Here is a 25,326-nt window from a genome sequence, read left to right as displayed (position 1 = left end):
TTTTTTTTGTATGGCAATATTATAAGTATATCAGTTTGAGTAGACCTTAATTATGGGTACGGCGCACCAATGACGCGGTGCGGTGCGGTAGTCTGTTACGAATTTTACGTGTTTCATGTCGAGTCCAGACGGGACCATTTTTCGCCAATCTGATTAAATTGTCCGATTAAATTAGGGGGCTCGCTGATTATGACCAATACTACCGATAAAATGGAGGAGCGGAAGCAAGAATACCAATTTGTGACTAGTACGCGAATTAATTAGCATTCAAAGGATTAACACATTGTGTGCCGGGAACCTCCTGGGTGGGTTCCCAGCACACAATGTCGCTTTCCTATACAAAGCGGGAAAACGCTAGGATCGGCTACGAGCGTAGCTCTACGGAAACGTTGGCATTAAATTAAATGTCTCAAAAGGGGCAAAAAAAATATCACACTGAATGGTGGCGTAACTAATATAATTCAGTTCAGCGGTCATTCTCATGGCAGCCAACGTGTTAAAGTGTTTTACGGGTCGATTTTTATGTCAAGGGTCTCCAAACTTTTGGAGCAGAGGGCCGCAGCTGGTCCTCCGCTTCCTTTTCGGGGGCTGATTTGTATGGAATTTAATCATGTTACCTAGTGAGTATTATATTCTTCGGTTACCAGGCTCAAATTGTCAATCTCGCGGGCCGTAGTTTGACCGCTGCTTTAGGTCGATTCATAAAAGCTGGCACCGAATGGGTAATAATCTGTCTGTGCCCGCGCTTGTGAATAAATCTACACATTAAAAAAACTAGAGTATCGGTTTTTTTGGTTTTTATTTGAACTTAAGACCTAGGGATTAACTCGAAGACTTAAGATAGTCCTTGAGTACGTCGAGCGCTGGCGTCTCCTCACCGAAGTCCTGCAATCAATAAAAGAAGTTTGAGCACACAAGTTGATCAACATACCATTGGATAAGACAAGGAAAGATACTATTAATAAATAGAGCAGGGGCCAGTTTCTTGAAAGCTTGTAACTTGTAATAAAAGTGGAAGTCCCTTTCTAACAAAAGCTGTCAAAAGGTGACATCTGTGACCTGTTTATCAAAAGCTTGTAACTTGTAATACAAGCGGATATCACTTTTTGACAGCTTTTGTTAGAAAGGGACTTCCACTTGTATTACAAGTTACAAGCTTTTGATAAACAGGGCACTGCTTGTATTACAAGTTACAAGCTTTTGAGAAACGAGCCCCAGGATCAAACTCTGCATGGCATATGCACTGACGAAGTGTGGCAATGTCATCAATGTCAATTTCTGTCATGTTTACATTGACATTCCCTCACTTTGTTCTATTAAAGTGTGTGCAAAGTTAGAATCAGACAAAAGCAAAGTTTCAACTTTTTATCTTTGGTGTACTTATGGTTTTGGCTCACATTCGTGCAAGTCGCGCCATGGCCATACATTGTCTTACGGCTCCGACACGACATTGAGCGACTTGCGACGGCGGCAGCGGTAACCATAGGTTGAAGCGACACAGCGATCGGACCTTTCGTTCCCACCTATGGTTGTCGCTGTCGCAAGTCGCTCAATGTCTTGGCCGAATCGATAGTACGCTGTACGGGCCTCAACGGCGTAGCATGCTCATATAAAGCTTGTACGAGCGACTGGAAAGTAAGCAATGCAAAAGCAAGCCACTATAGTGATCGCTCGTGTGATTTCGCGCTAAGTATCGGCACTAGAGACGAGCTGACGTCAATAGCGCTCGCGCTTAGCGCATTTTCGTCTTTAATTCACATTCAGTGCCGAAAACCCGACTCGGGTATTTTATGATCGTCCCAGGCCGGACGACCCGATAGTCGGGATCGTGGTACTACAGCTTTATATGACGAAATTTTTGTAGCCTGGCGCGGAAGTCTAGTTTGGCTGGGTGGCAATGAATGTGTTAATTTTAACAGAGCCGCCTGCGTGAAATTTGCCGCGTGAAGCACGATCGATCTGTGCAGGCATGCCTCGCGCATCGCTTACATTCGGGTAAGACAGATTGGTAAAGAAAGAGTGGTAATCCCCAAATATCAGTTTTCTCACACAAACGTGAGTTACTTCGTAGTCGACATCTACCGTCAAGTAGCGGACATTATCAGTTCTGCTAGTTAACAATAGATGTCGCGGCAAAGTAAAACTTTAATGCTCAACAATTTTCAGCTAATATTATAACCGGATGCACCGGAAGTCTATTTTCAACAGTTGTAAATTGTTTTACTAGTACATTTTTCGTCAGTAGCGAAACTTATGGTATCTGTACTGATAGTTCCACTACCTTGACGTTAGATGTTGACTACGAAATAACTCGCGTTTTGGTAAGAAAACTGATGTATGGAGTTACCACTCTTTCTTTACTTATATTTCTCTATGATTCAGGTAAGACACTTCTACAACGTAATATTCTTTTAAATATTTTCGTGAAGCGCCTCGTTTTATATGGATCTGCTTACTGTCGTTTGACCCGGGCGGCTAAAGCGCTTGAATATTCGCTCGCTCACCTTGATGACGACGCACGAGCAGCCGACGATCTTCCTGGCCTTGCCGTCCTTGTCTATCTTGCACAGACCCGCCCACTCCCCGAGCTTCTTGTTGTTGTCAACCTGCAACAACAAACCATGTATTTGTAAACCATGTATCTAAAGGCCAGACCAAGCCCAAACCAAGTGTTAGAGGCGTCACACTGGCTGCCTGAGTATTAAGCCCTTGCTACACGGTCGCCGACAAGCCCCCAAACCGCGTGGCCTTGGTCCGTCCCGGACCGTGTAGACAGTTGTTTCCAACAAAATTAGACCAAAACTGACCAAGGTCAGACCAAGGTCAGACGGTTAGAAGGCTTGTCGGCGACCGTGTAGCAAGGGCTTTACATTGCTTGCGTTGCGATTGCGTTGCGATTGCGAAACGAAACGTTTTCTGATTTACTTATTTCCTTTTACTTTTTAAGAGAGGAATATCATGAAGCTATAAAATACATATTAACGTAATAAGAGATAGATATATACCAAAATAAATAATCTAAAAAGACCAATAATCTATCATTCAGGTGCATAATAAACATGACCAAATATTACACGCATAAAATTTATAAAGGAAAGTTGGTAAATTTCACCACCTCTGGCAGGACTCGAACTAGCAACCTTTTGGTACACCAAATCACTGCTACCAACTAACATACATGTTTACTACTCATGTTCGAGTGCTAGGAAAGTTGACACCGCATATGCGGGGCACCATAGGGGCACTCAGTTTGCTGTGCGCTCCAATAAGTCGAACCCTGCAAGTGACAGGGCTGACTCGTGCGGAGCGCATCTATTAGCCAATTTAGACTCTCGCGCGAGCCACGAGACGAGCCGCGAGCCGCGCCACGAGACGCGAGTCCACCGCTTACACTCGCGTTCGGCTTGTCATTCGGTTATAAACCTTATGCCGTGCCGTTAGTGTTTAAATTATATTAGCTCGACGAGCTTGCGAGCCACGAGACGAGCCGCGAGCCCACCGCTTACACTCGCGTCTCGTGGCGCGGCTCGCGACTCGTCTCGTGGCTCGCGCGAGAGTCTAAACTGGCTATATTACATCATAGGGCCCCCCCACATCTAGCGTCTCCCGAACGTCGACGCCTCACCAACGCCCGCGCGGCGTCGGACGCCGCGCTCCCGCAGCGCCGACGCGACGCTGCGGCGCCTCTCGGACGTCGACGTTGCAGTGACGTCCGCGCGGCGCCGACGCCGCGCCCGCGCAGCGCCTCCGCGACGCCAGCGGCGACCAACGTCCAGTCAGACGCTCCGACGCTCGACAGCCGCCACTGACGTCGAGGAGGCGCGGCGCTAACGCGGCGCCGACGCCGCGCGGACGTCACTGCAACGTCGACGTTCGAGAGGCGCCGCAGCGTCGCGTCGGCGCTGCGGGAGCGCGGCGTCGACGTTCGGGAGACGCTAGATGTGGGGGGGCCCATATGGTTTCAACTAGTGATGTACCGTACCGACTATTGATTTGGCCGACTACACGAAAATTGGTGAATACTTGAAAAGGTGATATTTGCTGTTTACTTCTTTTTGCCCTGTTTTTCTGTCACTTATAAAGTGCCGACTAATCGGCCATTTTTGCCGACTAGTCGCCGACTACAAATGAGGCCGGATAGTCGGCTTTCCCGACTAGTCGGCGACTATTTGGTACATCCCTAGTTCCAACACAGATGTATTTTATGGCATAAACATGGTGGTTAACCTTTTGGACGCCAATGACCGATGACGCACCGCAGGTCCAACAAAGACGGATTAATCGGTCATGGACCACAGAGCAACATAGACCTACATATGCAAGTTCAATTTCAGTTTTGACACTTCGGTGACGTGGCGTCTGAGTGACAGCTTTTGTGTTTGACACGGCGTCGAAAAGGTTAAGAACCACTGATCTGATTCCTAGGAATTGCATAGACTGTAGTTGATATCTTACCTTGACAAGTGGGATCTGGTGCTCATTGCACAGAGCCTGGACCAGCTTCTTATAAGCCGCCTCGTCACAGTTCTCCGCCAGCACGCACAGGACGGCTTGCCTCCTGTCAATACGTAATTCATTTATTAGTTTAGCCTGGAAATTTTATCTAAATTTGGACCACTGCTATCTACAATCACGCTCCCTAGAGACAGCACACGATGGTTTAGTCAGGGATCGGATACCGGTATTTTTTATATGGGAACGAAAACGGTATTTTTTCGTTAATTTCTAATTGGTCAATCTAATAATACAAAGTCGTTGCTTAAACACACAACTGAGTCCATTATAAAATAATTCGAAATATATGGTTATTGAGAAGCTTTTGCAAAAAAACCGGTTCCGATCCCTGGGTTCAGTGGATACCAAACTATTGCATAGTTGTTCCAATGGTACCCAGGTGGAACAGAGGATTGAAAAACTCATGTGCTTTTTACTAGTAGTCACAAAGTGCCTTAATCACAGTAAGATAAGAATGCTATGCACATAGCACCACCCACGCTTCAGGATTGTTTAAATATTTATTTTTATTTTTGTAAATATAGTTTGTATACTTTGGTAATATTTTTTGTAAACTGTAGCACAATTGGGAGGCCACAACCTTGCAGGGCACAAGAACTGTGGTACTATGTATGTGCGTTAATGTTGGCAACAGAATGGACCAGTAACCGCTGGTGCAGACACTGATATTTCCACACAGTGTGACACTAGAACAGCGCCACACTGAGTGAATGTTTAGGAGGCTTCTATTGCCATGATTATTTGCTTATAAGATAAGATTAATAAGATATCATTTATTTGCGTGAATTATGGTAGTTAACAGATGTTATGTGTGTTTATATAGGTCACAACATAATTCAGCCGAATAACAGCATGCAAATAATATATTATTTATTGCAAATATATAATTTTTTAATTTCAATCTATTTTTAAACTCATCAAATTTATTTCACAAATATTTATATTAATACGTATTTACAAAACTCATAAAAATAATCAAAATCATATTGTACCTTTTTATAGCACCTAAGCTGTTTTTTAGATCCCATCTATTATATGTCAGTTCAGGCAGATAAATTAAAGCAGTTAACTGTATGATATCTTTATCTGGAATGTTTACTAATGTAATTTAGTTTTGTAAAAAATACTTCTTTGTATGAATGGATTTAAAAGCTTATATATATATAGTAGATGTGATGTGTAGTGTATAAATTTTATCCACTAAAATATGTCAAAGAAAGAACAGCAATAGGACATAGCTTAACATCCTGCTTTCCACTAATGCAATGTTAGCAAAGATAAACCAAAATTCAATTCTAAACCTAAAACTAAACAATGTTATTTGTCGTTTTTAGACCCCTGAGAGCTGAGGGGTCAACTATGACTCACAGTAGTGTCACTTACTTGTCCAGGGCCTTGGCAGCCTCATGGAGGCCGTGGACGAGGCCTCCGTGGATGAGGGCGGTCTTCAGCACCTCCTGCAGGGCTGTGTTCACGTCCATGGCGCCGCCGCTCAGGACGGGGTTGTTGGGTACCTCACTGGAAGTCATTGGTATAAGTTGGCAATGTGTCGATTTGAATCAATAAGAATTACACTATAAACAAAAATAATGTAGTCGTTTCTAGATTATCTAATTAAGTTGTAAGTGATAAATTTAATCAGATGAAAATTTAGAAATGTAATATATGAAACAGCGTTGAGCATAGAGGTTATCCTAAAAAATTTTAGGTTATGTTGATGTACTGTTTATTAAAGAAATATGACGAATTACGCCCGAAATTTTAAAGCTGAAGATGGATAAAGGGTTTTTGTTCCCGGATAAGGTAAAATTATTGAAAAGAAAGCAAATAAAAGTCAAAACAATAGGTACTTACACTTCAACATCAGCCATGGTTTATGACGATTAAACGACCTGAAATATGAAACGTATTGGATAGAATAGCGTTGTAACATTTCTAGATTATATTCACAGTCACTTTATATCAAATGATCACAATAATAATCCTCGATATGAAAAATAGCACAGCGAAACGTTTGACACTTTACCTTTCGTACCGGAAAAGACTTCAAAAGACGCCCTCTGGCGTTGACAAACCGAAACTCATTTGACGTTTATGGAACGTTCCATTTCACAGCAGTGAAACTAACCTTTTTATATGTTCTTTCAGTTTTTATTATTAAAAAAAACTATAATGAACTTTAAAATCACTGACGAAAGTACTCAATTAATGCCTATGTGCAGATAGCCCAAATAGGTATACGATTAAAACCCAAAGTCAAATGGTCAAGGACTATCTATCTAGGGTATATAAAAAACGTGCATGAATAAAATTATTCATTTTAGATAAGATGTAAAACAAGAATCTTTATGATGGAAAATTTATTAATTTCAGTGTCAAATGTCAAATGACGAAGTGATTTCAAATTTTCAATTCATTCTCTTTGGTCGAATGAACTCGAATGTGCATAAAAAAATATTGCGTTCCGTTTCAGACTATTGTTACTGGCTATATGACATACCTAAGTCAATAAGAAAAAAAAGACAAATATCAAATTATAAAATATAACCTCGAAATCTCGGGAAATGTTTATAAGATTAAACTTAATTTATTTTAACGAAATAATTACTACATGTAGACGTTTTTATTATTAAGTGTTTTGTTCTATTGCCGCCTGAGATGGGTGCTTTAGCGACAAAAGCCCTACGTCCCTTAAAATCATTCAACATTGAAAACCGAGCACATCGGGTAATATCAAAAGAAAAACCAACACCGGCCCCGAGATATGCAGCTAACCTGGAGGATCTGAAGCGGGCTATGGAGTCTGACCCTAATTTGGATGAGAAACTTGACAGAAAAGATCCGGGACTCGACACAAGATTGAAGAATGTTTATGTAACTTCTCATGGTAAACCAGAGGACGATGTTACTCGAGGGAAACAGAACCCGAACAGGCCATTACCCCAAGACCGTGGTCTAGTTGCAGACTTCGATTACGGCTTCAAAGAACCAGAGAGAGTTAAATATGGATACACAACACTCAGAAACGCTGTAGAGTTTATTTCCGCTCATCAAATTGACCCTAAAGAAGTCACAGTGGCTAAAATAGCGCTCCAATACAAACTGAAGGAGGAAGATGTAGAAAATATACTTAAATACTTTAAAACTTATGAAGTTTATCTACCAGAAACAAAGAAATCTGCGGCCATGTTTGCTGGACCTGCTACTTTAAGGAAACAGTTGTATAAAGAAGATATAAAAGAAATTGAAGGAGAGGCTCAGAAGAAACCTGATAAAGAGAGCAGCTTCTTGAAATATGAGATTGAAAATGAAAACAAGGGCAGATAATTTACATAGAATAGGTAATTCATTTTGTGGTTACAAATATTTTGCAAGTTTCAAATATTACTGAGTACAATGTAATTAGATGATATCTTGTAGACAACACTCTACCATGGTAAAGTGAAATAACAAAATACTAGATTTTCCAGTGAAAGACTGAAAGTATGATTCACATAGTTGCACTTTGTCTATCTATCAAGTGAAATATATGATGTTAGTGTTACTGTAAATTAGCTTAATTCCACACAAGATTACCAAATTAAAGGCAAATTATCCTGTGTTCTGTAGTTATCAAGTACTATAGTTTATTCTGTGAATATAATGAGCTCTTGTAGAGAATATATTAGAACAAAGAGTTTTATTTAGAATTTTAGATCCTTGTAAATATGACTCATATTTATTTGTTGCTACTTGCTTCTGTAAAATAAGTTACATAACTAATGTGATTTAGAGTTAGTCGAATAATAAAAAAGTTTTGTTTTCCAAAAATATTTTTTTATTATAAACCAAGGCCCTTAGTTTCTAAGTTTTACTAATTACGTAGAAGTCTTTAAACAACAACAACGTGAAAACCTGCTGAGGTCCAATCCATGAGTATTCTCTTGCCCTTATAAAGCAGAGGGAATATATTTCCCACCCTAAATGAATGCTTTAACCTTTTGGACGCCAATGACGGATATATCCGCACCGTAGGTCCAGCGCCAAAGACGGATTAATCAGTCACATGCCACAGAGCAATATCGACCAACGTGCATATCCATAAAGTTCAATTTCAGTTTTGACACTTCGGGGACGTGGCGTCAGAGTATGTTTGACATGGCGTTCAAAAGGTTAATACATATTTACACATTGAAAGTGTTAAAGTGTTACCTTCTGGGCAGGGTCGCTCCATCGTAGGCCACGTCTTCGCCTCGGCTAGTCTGTGGCCGTGAGTAAGCCCATTTATAATAATAAAAAAAAAGTGCGAGTTCATACATTTGCTTCTTGCGTTTAGTCGCAAATGTATGAACTCACACTCAACATTAATCAATCTATAAATCGGGCCTGCCACAAAACGGACTACCTAAGTAAATAAATACCAAATAAAATTTACTCAAATAATTTATTGAGAAATTATTTTAATTGCATACTCACATTACACTTATAAAATTCATAACAACTTAGCTAATATGTACATTTTATGATTAGACATAAATTGTCTTAGGGCTACGACTTAGCTTACAATTTACAATAACTAAAGGTTTTTTACCTCTCTTAAGAGGTTGTCCATAGCCTATGACCTTGAAATAGACGATGCTTAATCCTAGAACGCTTTAGAGCATAATCAAAAACGTCACTCACACGCCAAGGTCACGGGCGCATGCCTAATGTAAACCCTACTTGAAAGTGTGAAGGTTACTTTGACAGCGTCCGCCATAACACTTATGTGTTCATGGCGCTGTAGGCACGACTTGTGACGACGCCTGTTCCTGGTGATCAAAAGGTAACCCTCAATCCTTTTGACATTTCTTCTAGTCATTCGATTTCGAATTCTTATTGGCGAGATGCGCTTTTGTTTTAAGTACGATGGCAAAGTTGCCGCTATGAAGGGTTAGTTAGTTGTACAGGCCCCGTAGACAACACGCCAATCGCTAACGCTCCGTAGCGAACGAAACGCAATTGTCACTGTCGCACTAATGTGGAAGAGTGATAGAGAGACACTAAGCGATTTGATGGCGAAGCGGCCGCCTGGGCATTTTCCGCCATTGTGCCTATTTTGCGTGAAAACGAGGTAGCTCTACTCTAGCCACCCCAGCTCCTCCATGAAAGCTAACAGTGTCTTTAGGTTGCCAACTGCTTCCTTCAGTGTGCACCAGGGATGTTGCGGATGCCGATTTTTTGACATCCGCGGACGCGGATGCGGATGCGGATTTTTAAAGGCTCACATCCGCGGATGCGGATGCGGATGTCAAGATAGGTACATAAAAAACGTCAAATATTACATTTTAGTAATTTTTATTTCAAAAAACCGGCCAAGTGCGAGTCGGACTCGCGTTCCAAGGGTTCCGTACAATAAGTCCCACTCACGCTTGACTGCTAATTTCTAATAGGTTTTTTTGGCTAATTACTAAATTACCTAGCAGTCTAGCACTTCCGCCGATGCTAAGACGTTCCTGTACCACACTGTTCCACATCCGCATCCGCATTAAATCCGCATCGATTTTATGCGGATGCGGATGTTGAAAATAATGCGGAAGTTCCGCGGATGCGGATGCGGATGTTCGCAACATCCCTGGTGTGCACGGCGACCTTAGGTATTGGTTCCAGCTTAAGGGTTAGGCGAGGGTCTCCGGGGGCGGCGGCGCCATGCAATTCCCGTCGGGGTACCGTTTCTTGAAGGCCGCTATCAGCTCGGGGTCCATCAGCCTCACTCCGTCCACTTGGTTACCCAGTGTTATCCTGTACAAACAAGCTTTTATTAAGGCAAGGCAAGGTCAACTAATTAATCGAATTTGGGTAGTTTCAAAAAATAGAAATGGCTACTAAAATTAATAGTTTGGCAACAAAAACGGAGCCTTAAAATATATGAATGAGTTGTATTTTAATGCCGTTACAGCTTTTGATTATTTTTAGGCAGGTTACCAAGTATTTATTTGGCAACTGAATTAATATATTGGAGACCATTTATGAAGCACATTTTAAAAAGAAAACGGCTATCTATTAATTAAAAAATGAAGTTCTTTTAAAATATTTTGTTTGGTCATTACACGGTCAACCTAACACGCTCCTCCTCGCTTCGCTCGTCGTCGCACCTATCTGTTAACTCTAGCAGAACACAGTGGTAACTATTAAAATTAGTAATTAAAATTTTAAAGATCTAATGGTATAATGGCCATTAGGCGTTTCATGATTAGCAATTTCGATAATTATCAAGATCACTAAAATTGATAATTATCCTTTCGAACCTTGGCCATGACATCTTATGGGCTACATCATGAAGTTAAACTTTTACGCTAATAAGTAGGTGCCTCTATACAGATTAGATTATGCATACCTCTTGGGCATTGTAGGTTCTGCCAACTTTTGGCCTAAAGGCCTGTGCACACCGAGTGCGTGTGCGTAGACGTGCACGTGCGCGTTGTAATATACAGTTCCTTATGAGAGACGACACACCGCTTGCGTGACGTGTGCGTGCGCGTCTCCAACATTTTAGCGCACGCGCACGTGCACGTCTACGTACACGCAGCCGGTGTGCACAGGCCTTAAATCGGAAACTTAAACTTATTTTACCAGTTAGGTTGCACGTTGTGTGGTCGCCCGAACAGCTCGATTTTTCTCGTACCGGGACTTAGCCTCTCTGTAACACAAGTAAATAAGTAACTAATGTAATAACATAAGTATAAAATAATAAATATTAGCTTTTAATCTTATGCCTTGAACATAAGTATGAAAATGCGTTTATTTTAAATTATGTACCTACACATGTGCCTGCACTGCACCTCCTAGTTATAGTTTAGTTTAAGAAACATTTGCTGTGCCCTAACAGGGTTCATGTGTGAACTTACCCTAATGTAATATCTTTCTTGTACCACATAATTATTATGCAATAAATTATGAAATTATGAATTATGAATTAAATGTTTTTTAAACCATTTTGTTTTTTATTTCACGTGTTTCACACTTTTAGTTTCACGAGTATGTATATTTGTATACTTATGAGTGCTTCAAATCTTGTAACTTAAACTCGGTTGAAACTTAAAAGTATTTCTGTAATAGGATGATAAAATAATATATATGCTAACATGGAGCTGACCTGATGATGCCGGAAAGTTACCAAAGAAACTCCTCAGTGGAAAAACACAAACTCGTCGAGTTAGGCTCATTAGAAAGGTATCGAGAAGTACTTGATGGAAATTCAAATGAAAATAAGTATAAGTACAGTCAGAAAACGCCTCGACGATATGTACTACCAAAAACCATAGAATAAATAATAGTGTACGGAAGATTCACTGTCTAACAAAACACGTCTATTACGACAGATATGACCGCTAGGTGGCTCGAGCAGGCGTCCGTTCCGTAGCGGTGCGCGGCAACTACTGTGGCTAGACACCAAAATTGGTGTCGGCCGCATGTACTTGTAGCGACGAGACGAAATCGCGGAGTGAGCCACCTAAAAGCCAGAAACGCGCATGTGACACCCTTAAGTAAGCAATATCCATAGACTACGAAGACCGATTAGCGTTGCTTGTTAGTCTCCATAGACTACTGTGGCCAAAATCGAGAAAAATTGTCCAAAAACTGAATTTAGCGCGGAGCAAGTACCAGGGCCTCATGAGTTACGAGAAGGTGTCGTTGACCTAAGGCACAATGTACTACGAGTAGTTGGTTAGGTTTGTGTGTATAGTCTGTTCGGAAAGAGAAGAGTCGTGGAATGTATCGGGTCCCATACATTCCACGACTCATCTCTTTCCGCACGGACTATACATTTCGTGTGCTCACCAATAATGCCGTATATCTCGTCTGGCTTGTGGCTCGTGGCTCTGACTTCGGCAACGATGACGTCACAATCCAGCCCCCGGTTCAGGTTGTCCGGATCGCCTTTCATTCCAACCTACAATAAAAAAATTACAATAAGTTTAAATAAAAATTAATCAAGCTTAGAATAAATTTAAAAGTGGAAAAATTACTGTCTTGGGTGAGACTTGAACTCACGGCCTCTGGATCGACACTCCAGCGCTCTGCCACCTGAGCCACCAAGACCTCATCCATAGCCAGCAAATCTTTCCACCATATGCATCAAGGGGACCCGAGCGACATCTACCGTAAGAGCGTTACACTTCTTGAACGGCTACCGGAGTTCCAAGTCATATTGGAAATTCAGCAGTTACGATGCGCTACCTACCCATACTTATTTTTTTTTTAATTTTAACAAGCGTAAACGTCTGCGATCAATGCTATTAAAAATTAATCACTTATCTTGACGATCCTCGACGATCTTGGTGCGAGCCCAAACGGTCCCTATTCTACAGGGTAAAATGGTTATTTCTGACTATACTCTGAGAAGTGGATATGTAGGTCATACTAAACAACCTTTACTATGAGACCAACCCCGAAATCGCGAAAAAAAATCTGCCGTCTCATACATTTCGGTAAATCAGAGTTTTATGTTTTCTATAGCCTCCTAAAAGTCCTACCTTTAGTACATCTTCAGTTCGATTAAATTTAAATCATATTTTATTGGAACAGAGTCGCATTTGGTTTGTTTCGTTATATTTTCAAACAACGCAAAATCAACTCTATTTCCTACAATTTAGGTTCAAATTTCAGTGGCAAATTTTGTTTTTTTTTTGTATGGCTGGGCGTTAGGAGTATAGGACAGCTGATTTGAGTGAGCTGAGTTTGGTCAGAGACAACAATTCCATCATGTAAATTAAGACGAAACAGGAGCTGAGATTTAAATATTTTAGGTAAATATACCCGTCTTGCTAACAGAAGCGGCTCCTAAAACTCGTTCGATAAGGACAAGGCGAAAAATCCTGCGTAAAAATCTCAAAAATCGAGGTTTCGTACTCGACTGTTTCCTCCTCCAAAACTTAACCAATCGTAACCAAATTTGGAAATCTAAATGATTATGAAATTATCTGTGTCGGACCGTTTCATTTTTTTGGCTAATTAATATCAGTTTTGAATACCACGCCTCTCATTGCGGCATAGTCAATTAGGCCATTTTGGCCATTTTTGAAGGGTTCTAGCGCCTTAAAAAACAAAAATATCAAAAAAAGCAAAACGGTTCGACACAGATATTGACAATATTAATCTGTGTTGAAAAAAACATTGCTCTAGCTCCAAAACCCACGGAGGAAACAGTAGAGTACGTTTGTATGGAGAAATGACCACTCCTGTTGGCTCTGAAGTGATCACACTCACTAGACAGTGCTCCTTGCCGTGGTTGAGCCAATGCCCCGTGCGTCCGGTCCGTATGATCCGCTGTAGCTGGTTGGTCTTGACCCAGATCAGTTCGTCTACGCGCTCATAACCCCACAGTTTGAGGCATTCGCGACCCAGCTCCATAGCTCTGAAAAAGTTACATTGATATAATTCTAACCCTTTAGTATGACTATTAATGAGAAACCCGAAAGTTAGGCCTCATAATAGGCTACATGACTAATTTTCATTTATGGTATCAATCAATCAGGTTTGTTTTTAGGATCAAATGTCTATATGAGACCCATTACATTAAAGCAATACAAAAGTCAGAAATGATAGTCAAAGTCCGACAGTCGTACTTCACTCGTGAAACGCCCCGAACAAAACGATATGTGACCGACCGTGACGTCAAGGTCACAGAGAGTCCATCTTGAAGTATGAACAAAACAAGAAAATTGGTATCCTTACTTATTTAGTATGTGAAAGTTTAAAAAAACTTAAATTTGGAAACTTTCAGGTGCTGTATTATTTCCATTTTTTTTATATCCACAATATTATAAAATTCAACATGTGTCATCAAGCCACTAGTCATCATCCCTATTATGTTAAAAACGGCCGCCATTTTTTTTTCTTAAGTTATTGACCCCCGATTTATACACCATACATACAAATTTGGTTTAGTTACATAATAGCACGCTAGATGGCGCTGATACATGATTGTATCACGCTCACGCTGATTTTGATTTGGTATATTCTTCAGACTTATTTATAATAATGATGATGACAGTGATCGTGATGGGTGGTGGTGATGATGAAAGATTTTTTCGTAAACAAGCTTTAGTTCTGACCAAAGACATATGTATGACAGGACAGGACAGACAGGTGAACCAGGATCTATTGAGGGTGCGCCATGTTGCGGAATTTCACTGGAACTATTTTTTTCATACTACACTGAATTGTCACCCTATACATGAGAATAACAGCGCCCTCTTGACAATTATCATATATTACTGGTCAGGCTATAACTCCGTATAAGATGAATAAAGTTTAAGGAAAAAACGTGCCTCGGAAATCAAGAAAAATTAAGTCATTCTCGGATAGATGGCGCGCACACCTTTGACCTAAGCTCGGCTAGATGGCGTTGGCGATACCGTTTCATATTTAACAATTTTAACACATAGGTATCAGTGAAAAAACATTGGTCGAAATGATATAAAAATAATAAAATCATTCATCCATATATATACATTTCCTTGATAGTTTTATACATTTTCATTTTGAGTTTTAATCGTGTGTCGATAGATGGCAATAAATTTACTGTGACTACAAAATTTACTATGACAGGACCCCTCTATCTATACTACTCTTTGGTTCTGACGTACCTGCCAGTGACCCAGAGGAATATAAGCCCCTTGTCCTGCAGCTGTGGCACCCCGAGGCATCGCATCTCGTCGTCCGACATGGTGCCGTATGGCAACTCCATGTGGATGTCCCAAGGCGGGTCCGCCATTATCACTGCGAATTTTCCTGCGAAATTCATATCATTTTAACTGTTTTTTGTTTAAAGCATCTTGGGGTATAAGTTTACGTCTCAGATTGTACTTATCGGTATTTACGACGGTTAAACGAGGTCTAACTCAATGAGGTTGCCTTGACGGTCTGAGATTAATCTAAATTAAATTAAAAATTTGTTACACACGGTGTTACTTCTCTACATAGTATAAAACAATGTCGCTTCCCGCCGTCTGTCTGTCCCTATGTATGCTTAAGCTTTGGATTCCTCCGAAAACGGTGCCGTCATATTACGGCCGCTATATAGCGTTGACTGACGTCACTAGAACGTTGTCTATGTAAACAAGATGGCGCGGTTTCCTAGACGGCGTTACGTTACGTTGATTGTCAACGTAACGTAAGATGACGGCCGTCATGACCTTGTCGATAGTTTCGTGAACGTTTTATTAGATAGCGGTGACGCCATTTTAAATAAATGACACGAGATTTGAATAAATGATTCCGTACTACGATTATTTTCCTCTTCTGATGATATTTCATCCTCCAAGTAAATTATAGATGATCATTGATCAAGCAAATCTTATCAGTAGGAAAAGGCGCGAAATTCAAATTTTCTATGGGACGTTATCCCATCGCGCCTAGATTTTTTAAATTTGCCGCTTTGACCTTGGTGGATGACGATGTGTTATGACGCCGTGGTACTTTCCACATGTCGCCACCGTAAAGACGGCCTCTTTTGTGGCCGCTATATGACGGCCGTCATATGACGGCACCGTTTTCGGAGGAATCCAAAGCTTTAGACCTTTAAAACTACGCAACGGATTTCGATGCGGTTTTTATTCAATAGATAGAGTGATTCAAGGGGAAGGTTTATGTATAATTTGTTAACCCGTGCGAATCCGGGGTGGGTCGTCAGTATATATTTACCTAGGAACGTCATGTCTAGATACCGCAAGTCGCACTGTATCCACTGTGGGGGCGTCAATGTTAAAACACCATCTGGTTTGGGCGCCATCGTCACCTGCACTCCTGAAAAATAAAAATAAAAACATTAAAACGGTGAAAACTAGTATAACCGTCAATGAAAATCGAGGTTGTAATAAAACTTCTCTTGTACAGTCAGCAGCAGAAGTTGCTAAGCGGGCGGAGTGTTCTAAATAATCTTGACGCGACTTTATTGTTAAGAGAATAGGAGCGTGTCAAGATAATTTTGAACACCTCGCCCGCTTAGCAACTTATGCTGCTGGCTGTACACTAACGTGGTTGTTGTAATATTAAATTAAAAAAAAAGACAATGCACATTACCCATTATGTTGACACATACAAATAGCAACACTCTTAACTGTCCATTGGTGGACCTTATACTTTATTATTTATTCATCAAATAAACACATGTATACGTTTACAGCTTTAGATATGCCAAAACACTTATACTGTTAATACATAGTCATATAACTACTAAATTATATAGGTTGAGTTAAAAAAAATAAAAAATCCTGATACAACGATGTAAATCCTGATACTATACTAATTTACATAGGTTGAGTTTTAAAAAATCCTGATACATTTTGCCATTTTTCCTTATGCCTTTTGTAATAGGTTTACGAATTGAGTTAACAGTGTGGGCGATGGTACACTAAAAAAACCGGAGAAGTGCCAGTCGCCCACCAAGGGTTCCGTACTATTTAGTATTTGTTCTTATAGCGGCAACCGAAATACGTCATCTATGAAAACTTCAACTATCTAGCTATCACGGTTCATGAGATACAGCCTGGTGACAGACAGACGGATGGACAGAGGAGTCTTAGTAATAGGGTCCCGTTGTACCCTTTGGGTACAGAACCCTAAAAATCGACAATGCATAGATTATTTCTACATTACCCAATATGTTGACACATACAAACAGCAACACTCTTAACTGTCCATTGGTGGACCTTATACCTTTTGTAATAAGGTTTCACTTTCAGTTAACAGTGTGGGCGATGGTGTACACTAAAAAAATATCAACACAGAACACAGTAGAGCGGGCGCCAGGGCTATGCCAAGTTTCATAATGAAATTAATGAAACACCCTGTATACTTTTAGGGGTATCCCCTTATTCATAAACGTCTGCTAAGTTAATCAGCTGATGATCGTCGTTTGTCCCTCTCTATGGCATAATGACAGATAGGGACAAACGACTACCATCAACTGATTAAGTTATCAGCCGTTTATGAATAACGACATTAGTTTGTAGTCATACCATTTGGTGAACTCTTCTGTCCCGCGTCAGTTTTGGCCGCGGTAACGTTTGGGTCTGTGTTATCAACCTCGTAATGAACGTATCTGAAACCAAAAACAGCCATTTGAAGTTATTTACTTACCAACTTATGTTCATAGACTTCATAGTTGATCAAATATACTGGGTCAACCAAATCTTGTCAGTAAATAGGAACAAATAAACTATACTCATCCTTTTCTTTTGGATGCTAGTAGTAGTGTAAGACAAAGATAGTATGATTCTCTCTGTCTGTGTTTGAAATCAAACAGACCCTTGACACACTATAAGAACTTACAAGGAAGGGTACCCAACTGTCCGGCTCCGATTTGATTTATTTTTATTATATATGTTACAGAGTAGTCTAAAACAACAGACACGTATTTTTTTAGCTGCCCATACTTTAACCTACTTGAAGAAATTGGCCTCCAAAGTACTGAAAAGTGACAAAACCCTATAACTTCTGTAGAGAGTTTTGTTCAAGCAAATTGCTGGTTAATTACTGGTTTTATTATATTATGTTGGAGAACATGAAAAAAAATGTACACGTGTTTTGCTATTTCGGCTCAAATTCATACTTTACAAAAAAAAGCAAACTTCAAAGTTTCATAAAATTGTCATCGCCAATTATACGCCTGCATGTTAGCACAGTACAAGAACAGTAGTGAATCTTCATAGAAATGTGCCGTTGCCGGCTTGAATGTGTGCGTGCGCGCCGGGCGCCGTGTACGCACGCGCTGCCACGCACACATTCGCAAAATATACGGGGGAATACGGTGGCGGCAGTGTGGGCCGTACCGCGACTGTGATCGCGCGCATTCGAGTACGCTCGCATTTGCCTGCTCTTACCGGCCTTAATGTATACCTCATTTATGAATTGATAGAAAATTTCATTATATTATATAAATAGAAACCTAGTGCTACTCATAATACGCAAATAACATTTAACTAAAAATAAAAGTGACAACCCTAAGCGCCAACGCAAGAGTAGGTAAATAACTTGCCGAGCGGCCTTAGATTCACTACTGTTCTTAGTGTACTGTGATATTAGCCATCTGGGGCCTATTTCTCAAACGGTATTAGTCTAATATTATTAGTGTGTTGCCATAGTAACCCATACGATTTGACAGTTCGTGGACTAATAATATTAGTCTAATACCTTTCGAGAAATAGGCCCCTGGCCTATTTGGCACGGTCGGTAGGATCTGGTATCAGATGATTCAGATGGTACTATCTTTGGAGTCAACGCCAAATTGTAATACTACCTGTGGAATTATTGTTGATCTATCTGTTATCTCACTAGAGTCACTAGATGGCGCTGTTTTAATTTTGTCGGGGTTTTCTACTTACTTGCAACTGTACATGTGGAAGCATGTGTTGAGGAATGAGCAATCTCCGAGCGACTCTTGAAGTGCAGTTTCTTGCAGACGCCATCTTGTCATAATATGTCTTGTTATACCTACCTGTTTGGCGCAGTCGGTTGGATCTAATATCAAACAGTATGAATATGTATTTATTTATGTGTGTGTGTATCTGCGTAGCATTGTAGCTCCCCAACGGATGATTTGATTTGAGTGTTTTCTTTAGTATAGAAAGATGTTGTCTATCTAAATGGTTCTTAGATATATTTATAACCACTAGATGGCGCTGATTACATATTGTCGGGGTTTTTACTTACTTGCAGCTGTCCATGTGGAAGCATGTGTTGAGGAATGAGCAATCTCCGAGCGACTCGTCGGTGTGCGCCTGTATGATCTTCTTGAAGTGCAGTTTCTTGCAGACGCCATCTTGTCGCTGGGCGGTGGCGCGCGCGCACTCGGCGCGGGTGCCGTGCGGGCAGAACTCCATTACTTGAGCGCCTAAATCATAAAAAAACGCTGTTATACTATGGGCAGGCATGCTGGTTCGTTGTTTATTTGACGACCGGTCTGGCCTAGTGGGTAGTGACCCTGCCTGTGCAGCCGATGGTCCCGGGTTCGAATCCCGGTAAGGGCATTTATTTGTGTGATGAGCACAGATATTTGTTTCTGAGTCATGGTTGTTTTCTATGTATTTATGTATTTGTATATTATTTATATCGTTGTCTGAGTACCCACAACACAAGCCTTCTTGAGCTTACTGTGGGACTTTGTCAATTTGTGTAAAAATGTCCTATAATATTTATTTATGGGTTCAAACTTCGGCTTTTATCAGATTTTTCTTACCAGTTACTTGTTGGTCAAAAACCACTTTATTAACTACAAAACGGGACTTAATTGCGTATAATTAAGTTTTAGGTTGACCTCCGCAGTATGGTATACGGGGGTTGTAGGGTTGGGTAGGTGTAGGGTTGTAGGCTACCCCCCAAATACATATCGTCAGGTGACAAGTAAAAGTCACTAAGTACCTCCAAAGTTCATAGCCATAGTGAACTGATATTAGTACGAAAAGAAGGTTGATTTTTGTTTAATTATTTTACAGTAATTAGTGACTTTTGCTTGTCATCTGACGATATATGACACGCAGTTTCGAGAACGGCATTGCCTCCGTGGTCCCGGAGAAAAACTGGATAGTGTCTAGTTATTGCTCGAGTTTTCAAACTACCCGCGTTTCGAAAAACCTTCAAAACTATCAATAATAGTTACCCCCTTGGCTCTTGAACTTGTCGGCCAAGGATTTCTCCTTGGCTGTAGGCTTGCTCAGGAGGTCCATGATCTCCTCTCCCACTCGCTTCACGGCCTTCTCTCGGCTCGACGGCATGGCCAGTAATGACTGGAACAAACATTCGTATAGTTTGTAGCTTTCTAGTAGACCCCGAAGGCTTATCCTATTGTCTATTGTTCAGTAAAACCGCACGTGCTACTTACCTGCAAAAAAGGGTCCTAATTATTCTATTTGGCACCTGAGCGCGGGCTAGTCCAACGCTCAAAAAACCAGTGTAGGTGCGCTCTCCGATAACGCGCCTTTGTTACGCATCTCGATGACACATTTTAGACTGGTTCTGTAGCGTTCGACTCGCCGGCACTCAGTAACCGAAGTACCGATTTTTTATGCAGGTGGTTGTGGCACGTGGCACGAGCGGTTTTTCTTAACAATAGACAATAGGATTAGCCTTCGGGGTCTATTAGAAAGCTACAAACTATACAATGTGTTGTTTACAAAGGGCCTACCGGGAAACGCGAACTCGAAACTGAGCTATCTGCCTCTTTTCTTTATCGCTCGAATATGCAAGAGTGGGGTGTCATTCTGAATCCCTGATAACGTTTGTCCTAAAGTCACTTGCCCTAACTGGTTTGTCCTAATGGGCACATGCCCTAACGATTTTCCATAATGTAAGGTTCTGAAAAATGGTTAGGTTTTAGAGCTTGCTGCCACAAAAGTGGGTTAGGTTAGGGTTAGAACTGCGACCCTCGCAAAAAGAAAATATGCTTAATAACATTAGGATAAGTAATCAATAATTAGGGATACCAAAATTAGGGTTTTTAGTGTTAGGACAACTGATCATTATGACAAACAATATTAGGGAACGCAAAGATAGCAGAAAAGACTTTAGGGATTCAGATATAGATCCCAAGCGTGATAGAGAGGGTAGATCTCAAAATTTTGACTCTCTCGTTTGCGGTAGACCCTTAGATTGTGACTGATTGTGGGAGTGGCGCTCCCTACGCAGAGTGTCGCGTAATATTCCCTATATCTACATTAAATTTATTATTATTATTATTATTTATAAAGCAGGCAGGCAGTTGAAATAACTGGTAATGCCTGTATCCAGAGTCATCAACAGAGTTTTCCGTGCTGAGTAGAATTTGCGTTGTGCTTATCTAATTTAAATTAAATAAAAATTTAATTTAATTTAATTTAAATGTAGTACATTTTTTCTTTTTGTTTGGCGTATGTCGATGTATGTCATCTTGGCTAGGGCCCTGATCTGACAGCGGCATCTTCTATTTCACCTTATAATAGTTTGCACTAATTAAAGTGTCTCAGTATTTCATTGCCTGCAGTAGGTAAAACTCGGCTAATAAAATTTTAATGAATACTGTGTGAGTGAAACTTCATACCATCAAATCAGTGTCTTTTTTTGCAGCCTTCTTTTCTTCTGTAGTATTCTTTGCCTGTTTTACTTTAGTGCCCTCCGCGGGGGCGTCTTCAGCTGCAATAATAACGAAACAGTTAAAAAAGCTATCGGCAAATATTAAATAATTTCAGTGCAATGTCCTTTTGCAAAATACCCTTTTGATGACCATCCCATATCAGTAAAACATGTTTTGTGAATGCGCTAATGTGCCCTAACCACAGTCCAATTTTTTTTTATCTTTATTATACATATGTACTGAAGATCAAGTAATAATGTAGTAGTGTAGCATTACTTACACCACTACATTACTTTTAAGTATTGGTTGCACATCATCCTCGCCTCGTCCAATAGAGGCGATGCCAGGACAACATTCAAAAATTCAAAAAATTCAAAAAAAAAAAAAAAACAAAAATTCGTTTATTTTTAACCAGTTTTTGCCTAGGTGTCGAATCCTCCTTTTAAGTTTGACACTTGTGTTAGGAGGTATTCGCTCTTTCATACAAAGGTTATAATGGTAAAAATATGTTTTACAATATTAAAATTATAACTAAGTATTTAAAGTGGGGGGAGTTTCTTACATAGCTAAAATACTGTTTACATTTCAGATAAAAGGGGTAAAGATCTATTTAGATAGGATAGTAAGTGTGTGTGTGTTATTGATGTGTATGGTTGTAATGTATGGTTGAAATGAGCCATGTGGATCTCAGATCCGGTAGGATAAAGGGAACATTGCAACTACCTAAGTTGGTAGTTTTGATAAATGTCATGTCACTGCTCAGCACCTTGTTGCGAAAAAATAATTACCTTTCCTCTTATTAGAGTTCTCCTCCATCAGGGCTGCGAGGACAGCGGCCAGCCGGACCGACTCGGCGCTGACTACTTCAATGCTCACATCGGTACTGCCTTCTGGTCTTTCTCGGATACTGTATAAATTTAACAATTTCAATAACTCACAGGGGCCACAGTATATAATTACATGTATTCCAAATTTAAATAACAGCACCATCTCGTGAATTAAATTATTACTTACAGAAATCTGTATCTCAAATCCTTTATAGAAAACTTTGATCACTTATGGAGTTATAGGCTAAGAGTCACTTATGTACAACACATACACAATAATACACATACATATAATGAGTTATTTATTTCATGATCACTACTGTGTTGTTCCCCTACTATAGATTGTGAGTGCTATTTTAGAACCTTATAAATTCTCATTCTCTCTCCCTCTGGAGGGGAGGATCCGCCCTTGCCTGGACTGTTTTATTACATGAGAGGTCTGTTCATAGGCTTCGAGCGGGTTGTATACAGGCTGATGATAATGACTACTGGCATCTTACGTAATAAGTTTCTGTGTGGCAAACTTCTGCAGCAAGCTGGCAACGATCTCAGTGTCAACATCTCCGAGACCAGGAAGGAGGGCGCTGGCTGTTGCGGGCAGCTGCAGCTGCATGTCGGACAGCACTTGCAGCAGACGCACCTCCAGGGAAGCTGACGGGACCACAACTTTCGGCTTGTCTGGAATAGTACTTACACCATTTTTAAAAATCTTAATTGAGAAAAAACAGGTTTGTTACTTGACAATGTCACTCCTGTAATGAGATCACTTGGAAATGCTGATATATCGTCGTTTGCCAGCTCTTTGTGTTGAGGGTCCACACTTGGTTAAAATATTGAGAATACAATAAATGTACCTTCATTTTTTGTCGCAACAGCCGCGCCGGCAATCGGCTTCTCTTTTCCTCCCGGCGACCCTTCCGGCTTGTCACCACTTACTAGCGAAGACCCCAGGATATTCTGCCGCTCCTTCTTACGCTTCTCCAACTTCTCACGTAAGCTGTTCCTCTTGCTTTTTACAGCTTGAATCTCTTCCCAGGCATCAGACATTTTTAATGGGTACAGGTTATGTCAGGAAAACGAGTTAAATGCTGTGTAAAATGCAACAATTTCGGTTTCATTGATGGCAAACACCGAAATACTTAATTAATATCGTATGAGATAAGAAAAAAACATTTAAATATAATCATTTTCCTAATTTATGCTATGAAACTAAATACAAATAAACAAATTCTGACACGGCTCTGCTTTGATATAATGTACGGCCATGTGCACCTATGCGGACTAATAAGTCGTACACGTACACAGACTACACAGAGACGGACCAAGGAAATACAGATTTTTTCCCTTTGTTATCGCGTTATCGCGTTATATAGCTGCGTCGCTTTCGTTCCTAATACTCAGGAAAGAGATGTAAGTCATAGTCAAACTTTGTGCAACCCAGATACAGCTGGTTTGAAAGAGGTTCTACTATAAAAACAATCTGTGGTTTTAGATTAGAAGTTTCAGAATTCAAAAAATATAAATTGAATAAATCTGTATGTCAAATAACAAACGTCTTTAAAAATTTCTTTCATGTAAACTTATTTTATTCGTGTAGATTATATTTCTGTAGTAATATATTTAGCTTATTGATTACAAACATGCCTTTTGCGCCGGAATTACGCACTCATTCTCAAAAAGTGAAAACTCTGTATAAAACGGCTATGCGGTTACTTGAGTCGTATCACGTGGCAAAGTATGTCAGCTCGTATTTGGAGTCTTTGCGGAAAGAGAAGAGTTATAGATAGTATAGGTTATTGCATGACTCTTTCCGCAAAGACTTCAGTATTGTTACCCGCCTACGGCAAGGCTTATGTTGTGATTTTACAAGCACAGGCTGTATCCATACCCCCTCTAATTTGCTTACTGATAGTACTTCATCATCTAAATAGAATATTAGTTGTAAAATAATTAAATAATCCGTATCTCCCTTGTTGCACGTTTTCAGATTTGTCACACGATATCATCAGGTTATTTTGAGAGCAGAGTTTGATAAGAACCGGGCTGTATGTGACCCGAAAGAGCAAAGGCGTTTACTGTGGGTGGGACAGCATGAAGTATTTCAGAAGAAAAACCCTTTACCACCAGCCCGATGTAAGCTGACTTAGGTGTCTTAACACTGAGTTATAGATAACTCAGGAAGAAATATCTGTGATGAATACACACACAAATGCCCTTACCAGGATTTGAAACCAGAGGGGCTACCGCGAAAACCGAAATTCGCAAATTGCGGGGATCTTTCTCTTTTACTCCAATGAAGGCGTAATAATAATAAGAGTGACAGAGAAAGATGCCCGCAATTTGCAAACTTCGATTTTGGCGGTTATAGCACTTATAGCCCAGGACAACCGGAACCGCCTGCTTCACAAGCAAGGTCACTACCGACTAGGCCGTTCTGTCCGCCACTGCTTAATAAATTATGAGAGAGCGATTCGATGTCTACATTAAATCGATATAATCGAGCCCCCTAAGCACATGGTTTACAGTAAACTTATATTTCATTTTTTTTAGTTCCATACTCTCTTGGGTTAGCTGGAGGAGTAGCCTATGGGCGTGAAATAGATCCTCCCGACTGGGTCCTGGACTACTGGCATCCGTTGGAAAAGGCGCAATATCCTGAATATTTCAATAGACGCGAATGTAGAAAACAGGAGTATATTAAGCTCTGGGAGAAAGGACTGATACGTTGACTGTTATTAGATTTTCGCATGAATACATGTTGTGTTAGTTAATCTGTTTATTTATTCCATGGATTAGATTAACATTAGTTGGTACATTATTAGACATGGTTCCATGAAGGTACTCAAGGTATCCAGAGGTACTTTGTAGATCCTAACACACTATAGTCTGGCAATTACAACTTGTCAGTCAGTA

At 40.3% G+C, this 25,326-nt stretch overlaps 4 protein-coding genes and 1 non-coding gene across 5 annotated transcripts; 2 read left to right on the top strand and 3 right to left on the bottom strand.

The window, feature by feature from the left end:
* Nucleotides 1–782: 782 nt before the first annotated feature.
* Nucleotides 783–6,526, bottom strand: LOC134657845 (small ribosomal subunit protein eS12). Its single transcript, XM_063513423.1, has 5 exons — nucleotides 6,370–6,526; nucleotides 5,899–6,033; nucleotides 4,456–4,558; nucleotides 2,505–2,606; nucleotides 783–885 (listed from the first exon to the last, which is right to left on the bottom strand). The coding sequence occupies exons 1-5, from the start codon at nucleotides 6,384–6,386 to the stop codon at nucleotides 823–825; spliced, it is 420 nt and encodes a 139-aa protein (XP_063369493.1). The 5' UTR covers nucleotides 6,387–6,526; the 3' UTR covers nucleotides 783–822.
* A 524-nt stretch (nucleotides 6,527–7,050) lies between these two features.
* Nucleotides 7,051–7,855, top strand: LOC134657898 (protein NDUFAF4 homolog). Its single transcript, XM_063513476.1, has one exon. The coding sequence runs from the start codon at nucleotides 7,174–7,176 to the stop codon at nucleotides 7,840–7,842; it is 669 nt and encodes a 222-aa protein (XP_063369546.1). The 5' UTR covers nucleotides 7,051–7,173; the 3' UTR covers nucleotides 7,843–7,855.
* A 2,289-nt stretch (nucleotides 7,856–10,144) lies between these two features.
* On the bottom strand, nucleotides 10,145–23,640 carry LOC134657869 (N6-adenosine-methyltransferase subunit METTL3). The gene is made up of 13 exons (XM_063513450.1): nucleotides 23,268–23,640; nucleotides 22,914–23,091; nucleotides 22,375–22,493; nucleotides 21,554–21,645; nucleotides 20,138–20,264; nucleotides 19,192–19,372; nucleotides 17,499–17,581; nucleotides 16,183–16,281; nucleotides 15,126–15,270; nucleotides 13,744–13,891; nucleotides 12,316–12,427; nucleotides 11,107–11,173; nucleotides 10,145–10,275 (listed from the first exon to the last, which is right to left on the bottom strand). The coding sequence occupies exons 1-13, from the start codon at nucleotides 23,458–23,460 to the stop codon at nucleotides 10,152–10,154; spliced, it is 1,668 nt and encodes a 555-aa protein (XP_063369520.1). The 5' UTR covers nucleotides 23,461–23,640; the 3' UTR covers nucleotides 10,145–10,151.
* Trnad-guc (transfer RNA aspartic acid (anticodon GUC)) lies at nucleotides 12,504–12,576 on the bottom strand. Its single transcript has one exon. It is a non-coding gene; the product is annotated as a tRNA-Asp (tRNA).
* Nucleotides 23,641–23,953: 313 nt separating the features above from the next.
* On the top strand, nucleotides 23,954–25,176 carry LOC134658081 (NADH dehydrogenase [ubiquinone] 1 beta subcomplex subunit 9-like). The gene is made up of 3 exons (XM_063513684.1): nucleotides 23,954–24,148; nucleotides 24,401–24,546; nucleotides 24,964–25,176. Exons 1-3 carry the CDS (start codon nucleotides 24,054–24,056, stop codon nucleotides 25,140–25,142), a joined length of 420 nt encoding a protein of 139 aa, XP_063369754.1. The 5' UTR covers nucleotides 23,954–24,053; the 3' UTR covers nucleotides 25,143–25,176.
* Nucleotides 25,177–25,326: the final 150 nt, after the last annotated feature.

The sequence above is a fragment of the Cydia amplana genome, chromosome 21, assembly GCF_948474715.1.
Source record: "Cydia amplana chromosome 21, ilCydAmpl1.1, whole genome shotgun sequence".
Taxonomy (NCBI): Eukaryota; Metazoa; Arthropoda; class Insecta; order Lepidoptera; family Tortricidae; genus Cydia; species Cydia amplana.
This window is presented reverse-complemented; position numbering and strand designations above follow the sequence as displayed.